This window comes from Quercus lobata, chromosome 1 (genome assembly GCF_001633185.2).
Source record: "Quercus lobata isolate SW786 chromosome 1, ValleyOak3.0 Primary Assembly, whole genome shotgun sequence".
Classification (NCBI taxonomy): domain Eukaryota; kingdom Viridiplantae; phylum Streptophyta; class Magnoliopsida; order Fagales; family Fagaceae; genus Quercus; species Quercus lobata.
Window position 1 is genome coordinate 35,862,634 of NC_044904.1, and position 7,802 is coordinate 35,870,435.

The 7,802-nt window shown below is 35.3% G+C and overlaps 1 protein-coding gene across 2 annotated transcripts; it reads left to right on the forward strand.

Annotated features, from left to right (window-relative positions):
• The first annotated feature begins 332 nt into the window (after window positions 1-332).
• On the forward strand, window positions 333-4,863 carry LOC115988712 (ethylene-responsive transcription factor RAP2-7). Of its 2 annotated transcripts, XM_031112324.1 has the most exons (10): window positions 333-1,480; window positions 1,709-1,734; window positions 1,868-1,898; window positions 1,991-2,078; window positions 2,168-2,313; window positions 2,549-2,593; window positions 2,706-2,809; window positions 2,932-3,059; window positions 3,335-3,448; window positions 4,296-4,863. In XM_031112324.1, the coding sequence occupies exons 1-10, from the start codon at window positions 924-926 to the stop codon at window positions 4,575-4,577; spliced, it is 1,521 nt and encodes a 506-aa protein (XP_030968184.1). In that variant the 5' UTR covers window positions 333-923; the 3' UTR covers window positions 4,578-4,863. The 2 variants fall into 2 exon arrangements, with proteins under 2 accessions (XP_030968184.1, XP_030968193.1); XM_031112333.1 differs by lacking the exon at window positions 2,549-2,593 and having other exon boundaries at window positions 341-1,480.
• The last annotated feature ends 2,939 nt before the right edge of the window (window positions 4,864-7,802 follow it).

Below are 7,802 nucleotides of genomic sequence, written 5' to 3' on the forward strand. Positions count from 1 at the left end.
ATATATATATATATATATATATGTATATATTCCTGAGTCCCCAACCCAAAAAAAAAAAAAGGTTTGGAGGCAAAATACACATAAAAGAAAAGGTTAGTTAAGCAAAAGTAAGACGCGAGTTAGTTAATTAGTTGAGAAAACAACTTCAGTCTTTTTCTTTTTCTTTTTTGGTTGGGGGGGGGGGGGGGGTAAATAAGAAAATAGAAAAAAATAGAAAATAAATAGGTAGCTATATACTGGACCAGGGTTAGCCATTAAATTAAATTAAATATTAAAAAAACAAATCAGGTGGGGACAACATAATGAAGAACCGGTGACCGACCCAGCCGGTGGGAATGATGAGAGAGAAAATGTTTATATATTCCATCCCCTCTTAAATTGGGTCTGAAATGTTCCTTCACACGTCCCATCTCTTTCTTTGTTTCTCTCTCTCTCTCTTTGCCATGGAATCAGATAGTCGGCGATGATTTCACTTCCGGTCGCCGAGTAAATGGCAAATGCAACTTCCTAAAAAAAGCTTTAACGTGCTCGTCCTTCAAACGACGCCGTCTAAGCTACTCTCTACTTCTTGTTCTCTTTTGCTAGCTCCTCCGCCGGTAACTAACTTTCTCCGGTGGTTTTGGAAGCTTCTAATTCATTCTCTGTTTCCCACCCAACGACGTCGTTTTTAACTCTCCGAACTCTTTCTGTACTTTCTTCGAATTCTGAGGTCCGATCGTGTTCTTGAAAAAGAGTCTTTGCTCAGTTTCTGATTCAATAGATCTCCGCCGTTCGATTCGTTGCTCTATGCGAAGCCATTTTTACCAAGCTATTACTATATAAGTACGTAGTTGAAAATCTTGTAGTGAAAAAAAAAAAAAATTACTAATAAAGAAGAAAAAAAATTAAGAGTTGAAATCTTGAAGATTAAAGAAAAGAGAGTGATGTTAGATCTTAATCTGAATGTGGCCTCGGCCGAGTCGACTCAGGAATACGACTCGGCTGCTTTCTTGGAGAAATTTCCAGAAGGTTCATCGGCGAACCAAATGGACGAATCGGGGACCTCCAACTCTTCTATCGTCAATGCCGATGCGTGCGACGACGAGTCGTGCTCCACACGCGCCGCCGGTGACGTGTACACCTTCAACTTCGACATACTCAAAGTCGGCGGCGGCGGCGGAGGAGCCGAAGACGACGCCGTCACCGTCACCACGAAGGAGCTTTTCCCTGTCAGTACTGGTGGTGGACCTAACGGGGGGGATTTGATGAATTGGCAAGGTCAGTCCTCTTCTTCTTCTTCTTCCAAGAAGAGCTGGATCGACCTCTCGTTCGATCAGAGCGGTGCTGAGGTAAGAGCGGTTCAGCTTCAGCAGCAACCGCCACAACCACCGCCACAACAACCGCCGGTGAAGAAGAGTAGGAGAGGACCAAGGTCTCGGAGCTCTCAGTACCGAGGTGTCACTTTCTATAGAAGGACTGGTCGATGGGAGTCTCATATTTGGTTAGTCAAATCAAATCTCTCTTTTAATTTCGATGTGTTTATTTACTCTTACTTCAATTTAACTGTGCGTTTTAATTTAGATGAATTTGATTAACATTTATCACTTCAATTTGTGCTTCTTTGATAAGCTATATGTGTTGCTCTCTATGGAAGTTAATTATTTCAGTTCAATTTCTATCTAATTTGATTATTTTGCCTTTTGTTTTGATTTTTTTTTTTTTGGTGTAGGGATTGTGGGAAGCAAGTGTATTTGGGTATGGATTTGATGTTTTTGTTTTGATTGATTTGAGTTGTACTATTGAGGGAAGTATTTGCTGTGACTTTCTATTTGTGGAAATTTTGGTGAATATTTTTTTTTTTTTTTGGTTTTGGATTTTTTTTTAATAGGTGGATTTGACACTGCTCATGCTGCGGCTAGGTAAAATTCATCATATGTGGATTTCGATTTACTTTTTTAATCTTAGAAGGTGTATTGAATTTAATTGTTGAAATTGGGTTCCATGAATTCAGAGCCTATGATCGAGCTGCTATCAAGTTCAGGGGAGTTGAAGCTGATATCAACTTCAATCTCAGTGATTATGAGGATGATCTGAAACAGGTTAGATAATGCGTGGCTACAATTTTTGTTGTCTGAAATGGTAAATGTAATTTAAGTGTTGATGTATGGTTTTCTTGATTAACGGGCAGATGAAAAATTTGACAAAGGAAGAATTTGTGCACATACTACGTCGGCAGAGCACTGGGTTCTCGAGGGGGAGCTCGAAATATCGGGGAGTGACACTGCACAAATGTGGCCGATGGGAAGCTCGAATGGGGCAGTTCCTTGGGAAAAAGTGAGGAACCATTTTATGGAATTTAAGTTGTAGATTATTTTGTGCTTAGGAGTAGAGATATTAGCAGTTTCAAAGTGGTTAGTGTAAACTGAGAATTGGTTTTAGTTAAAATTCTCAAAATGGGCTACCTTTGTTTTTTCCTTGTTTGGAAAAACAAGTCTAAGACGAAGCCTATTTCAAAGAAATGATTGGAGATGGTGTTTTCATCGTGGAGATTACGATGCTTGCTGTGCAGGTATATATATCTTGGGCTGTTCGACAGCGAAGTAGAAGCTGCAAGGTCCTAATGATCATGAATTACACTCTACCTGCACTGAATTTATTACCCTGAATTATCAAAGCTCATTAGGTTCCACTCCAACACGTCTCCCTTTTGATTTTCTGGAAATCAGGGCTTATGACAAGGCAGCTATCAAATGTAATGGAAGGGAGGCGGTCACCAACTTTGAGCCAAGTACGTATGAAGGGGAGATGATCTCTGATGCCAGTAATGAAGGTATTATTTTATAGCTATGCCTATTCTTATAATTGTTTTGTGTATATTAATTTTCCGTGTTGTCTGTGAAACAACAAGAAATTTGTGATTGTTGAAACGTGTGTGAATGTGTCTTGGTGCAGGTGGCAACCACAATCTTGATCTGAATTTGGGGATATCTCCTCCACTTGGTAATGGTTCCAAGGAGAATGAAGGATGCCTCCAGTTTCACTCTGACTCATACAACGTGCAAAATGGAAGGGGTTCTAGGGTAAATTTTTGAGCTTGACTTATTTTTAATTTGCTTGTTTTTTGTTACATGTGAGAAACCCCAAATTTTGTGATGTACATAATGATTTCAAGTTAGCTCAAATACTAAATTCGGTTATCCTAGTTGAAGGCGACTTAAGGCCTTAGCTTGCTGTAGCAAATATAGCAGGCCTGTAATCTTCACTGCACATGCTAAATGACATATATTGCATCCGCACTAAAGTTTTAAAACTACTAACAATTTATCATTTATGCTCACTGTACTCTGCTTTGCAGATGGAGAACCATGCACATGCAACATTATCTAGCTCACCTTTCAAAGGACTAGTAATGGCGTCAGAGCGCCCTCCCATGTGGAATGCTGTCTATCCTAATTTCATTCCCAATGAGGTGAATTGTTTTATTTTGTTTCTTAACTTCATAATTTGAAACCAATTACACATTAGACAAAGTACCTGAATTTTACATATAGAGATCAATCTCATTTGTTGGGACTCTGTCACTAGGGCAGATCAAAGATTTGTTTATTGGAAGAGTGCCAAATAGGGAAAGATTATTCCACTGATGGAGTTATATACAATTTATGATTTTGGGTTGCCTGGGTGAGGCCTTGGGGCGATCAAGCATTATTCTTTGGAGACTAGCTTCTATTTATTAGTGTTCTCTGTAAATAGATCACATTGGGAGGGGAGGGGGGGTTCAGGCTCTTTAAACCATCCATGTTTCTGTGACCAAGTGAACCCAATCCTAGCTGCAAAACTAGAAAGATGGAAATACTAGAGTGAACTAGCTGGTGTTCTACATTCGAATTTTAGATTATATAAATTTGAAAACTAAGAAATTGTGTTTGAAGAATTTTGTTATTTTAGCAATGGTTCTAACAGTCACTGAGAAAGTCCTTATATTTTAGCCTATATACCTTATTATATGCTCATGATATTATCTCTTCTTGTAATTGAAAATCAAAGGGGTAATAGTTGATTAGTTGTTGTTATCAAGGTAGAGTTCACTTCTTGTAATTATTTGAGTGCAGAATAGTTCATGCACTGAAAGTTCTTTTATCTAGCTATTGAGAGAAAAGGATGTCCAATGCTTTTGCATGTAGATGGAAACTATTTCCGTTTACACAAACAAGGAATCAAGGATGAAATCTTGGTTGGGCAGTACTTGGATTCCCTGACTGATCATAAAACCTCCTCTTTTGATCTATTTCAACTAAACTTCTGAATTGTGGCAGGAGAGAGCAACAGAGAAGAGAATTGCGTTAGGTTCTTCACATGGACTCCCCAATTGGGCATGGCAAATGCATGGCCAAGTCAGTGCTACCCCAATGCCACTGTTCTCTACTGCAGCATCATCAGGATTCTCATTTTCGGCTACCCCTACCTCCGCTGCCATTCTTCCGTCAAAGCCTCCCAATTCAACAGCCCACAATCTCTTTCTTACTTCATCAGCCACAGCTGCCACCAACACCTCTCAATATTATTACCAGATGAAGCAGTCTCAGGCACCACCCTAGCCTATTGCCTCAAGGCAATATCAAGGGGCAACCATAGCAGCAGTTGTGGTCTTCGGGATTCTTTGTATGATTCAAATAGCGTTTTTTGACATACGCAAAGATTTGACGATTACTTACGTCTCTCTCTGATAGATAATTACGATATATCGTGAAGAAATACTAATTCCTATTGCTTTTACTGTCCAGCAATTTGTTTGTATTTGTCGTTGGATTCGACGAAACTTTTTTGTTTGCAATTACATTGTTACGAATAAGAATCCAGTTCAACGAGACAATTGTCCCCTAATGCCAAGGGTTTTTCCAGAAAGTTTAATGGTTTTAACTTTTAAATTTTTCTGCAAAGAAATTTTCTCATCTGTTATAGCACCATGTGATATTTATTTCTCTGGCACTGCTCGTGAACGGTCCTACAGCAGCAAAAAAAGAGTAAGATGAACAATACCTCGTAACTCAAGCAATATTTATGCATGAGTAAGGCTGCATTTAAAGTGAGTGTGCATCAGTCATTATATGCAAATGACACATTTTAAGCGATGGAACATAAAGCCTTAAAAGTGGGGGAGGATCTTGTTGCTTTTTAGTTTTTTTGAATGAGTCCCGTCTTTTCGGAGTGAACATAAAAATTTGGTGACTCCTCGAAATCTGAACTACTTCATTCTTTTTTAACTTTTTCTTTCAGAGATTAAAAGGGGAAAAAGATTAACGAGGAAAAGAGACATCATGGATTAAGTGTCGTACTGTAATAAATAGCGTAATAAACTTTATTAATTGAGAGAATACAGTGTCATAAAATAAGTAGTTATTTAAAGTATGTTTGGTATATGAGTTTAAAAATTGAAATTTTTTTGAAAATATTTATGAAAATATGTGTGGGTGAAAAAAATGTGTGAAAATATGTGTAATATTGTTTAAAAACTAAAAATAGTTGTTTGAAAATACAAACCAAACACCTCCTTATTAGTTTAAAACATATAACCATTTACTTGAGTTTGATGAATTTGATTTGAACTTAAAAGGTTTTGTACTGTGATAAACTTGAATTTCATTGTTGTGAAAAGACCACAAGTGTCATTAGCTTCAATGATCATGATTATGGTTTTGGAAAGAAGGCAGAACTTATTGCATTGTCAAATATATCATAATGGCACAAAAGATAAACATGTAGGAACTAGGCAGGCTCATGGTTCTCCTTGAGTCATGGTAGTTCGAGTATATGTTTGCCCATGAATTGGCTTTGCCTAGCATCAACATTCATGTAAAAAGAAGGGGGGGGGGGGGGGGGGGGGGGGGCAAGGTAATATAAATTTTTAAAAGAATCCTATGCCTATGGTAGATATTTTGGCAACATAAAATGCTAGAATTTATGATAATATGTATAATTGTTGAAATCTTTATGTAACAATTTTTTTTTAATTAAAAAAAAAGGTTTTTTAAGGTGAAATGTTAACAGACTTTTAGGGAAATTGTTAACAAATTATAATAGGAAAGTTTCGACACCACTTTCATGAGAAATATAAAAAGTTGTTAACAAAATTAATTGCTTTATCATTTTCCCATAAAATGCTTCTACAAATAGTTTTTAGAGTAATGCCGTTAAGGCATTCGTCAACATTTCCCTTAAACTAATTAAGTAAATGAATTTAAGCTATCTTAAACAAATATGTAAATTATAGTTCTATTACATTTTGAATTTTCACAAGATAAATTCAGAAATTTCCAATTATTTCAACAATACTAATACCTTATTAGAATAAATTTGGACCTTTAACTCTATTCTTTTGTTGGTTAAAGTTTTTTCATGCTCAATAATGAATTTTTTTTCTTCAATAAATATCAATAGCGATGTATACTGAAACATTTATTAAAAAAAATAAGAGTTCTATTTCATATTTGTTAAGGTAGCATAGCACCATTCAAATTCTATTTAAGGGATACTTACATGTAATGTAACCCGTTTGTAGTTAACTTGTATTTAAAAAAGGGTTTTACTAATGTATGCCTTAAGACAAATATTAATAAAATATTTTAGAAAACTTTTTATGAGAAAATATAAAAGTGATCAACTTTTTTGACAGCTTTTTCAATTTTCCATAAAATATTTCCTAAAATAGTTGATTATATGTATGTGCATACATTAATCGGACCTTTTAAAAAATTGCACTTTTTACGCACCTGAAATTAACTTCATTAATTTACTAACCCAACATTGTTCTTGTTGATAAAAAATTAAAAAATCAAAAAAATTTAAATCACTAATAGGCACAGTGCAAACGAAATAAACCAAAAGTGGGTAATCTACATTTTTATTTCTAGTTTTTGTTTAGTTTGCAAGAAGTAAGAATTAAGAGAGTTAACCTCAAATGGATAATTGAAAGCAAAGGGGATTATAGCACATGCAGATAAACAGTATTTGAAGACGATGCTGAGATAAAAGCAAATGAATTGGTAAAATGGAACACGGCATGTGTGATGTGTCCGCGAGAGACAGAGGTCAATTTCACATTAATAAAAATACGGGAAAGGATTGGAAGCAAATCTGAATAAGTTACTGTTTATGTATGATCATTGTACCGTCAAATCAGCGACAACCTCCTCTCTAATTCACACCAACTGCCACTCCCCGGTCTTTATTAATTCTCACTTTCTTCTTCTCCTTCCTTTTTTTTTTTTTTTTGGGATAAAATTTATCAATTCTCACTTATTAATGGGTTCCACCAATTCCAACATCATTTTTTTTTTAACATTTTATATTATTATTATTATTTTAATAAAAACAATACCCATCTACTTTTTAGCAAATATCTCTTATAGCATTAGATTTATGATAATTTCTTTTTATCATCAAGTTAAGACATCAATCAATTTTCTGTATAGGTAAACTCAAACCCCAAATTTCTTATTCGACGATATAAAACTTTATCACTTTAGGCAATTGAATCCCACAAATACTAAAGTTGTTTATTATTTGCTTGTTTATTTATATCATGTATAAGTTTAAAAGCATTTTTAGATACTACCGCCAAGTAGATAAATAAAAATAAACTATTTCAAAGTAGCGTAAATGTTTTGGGATAATTTCTATAAGGACCTGGTTTGAACTTTTAGCCCAACAAATGTATGGACTTAAGTCCAAAAAGCCCAAAACAATAAATTTATAGAGAATGAGTTGGAAAATTAGGTTTTAGTGAATTAAGTAACCGACCAATAGATTTTGATGACATAAAA

Bases quoted from the DNA above. Each gene is read 5' to 3' on its own strand.
- LOC115988712 (XM_031112324.1), top strand. From the start codon at position 924: ATGTTAGATCTTAATCTGAATGTGGCCTCGGCCGAGTCGACTCAGGAA. The intron at 1,481-1,708 runs GTTAGTCAAATC...TTTTTGGTGTAG, and splicing joins CGATGGGAGTCTCATATTTG to GGATTGTGGGAAGCAAGTGT. The intron at 3,449-4,295 runs GTGAATTGTTTT...GAATTGTGGCAG, and splicing joins CTAATTTCATTCCCAATGAG to GAGAGAGCAACAGAGAAGAG.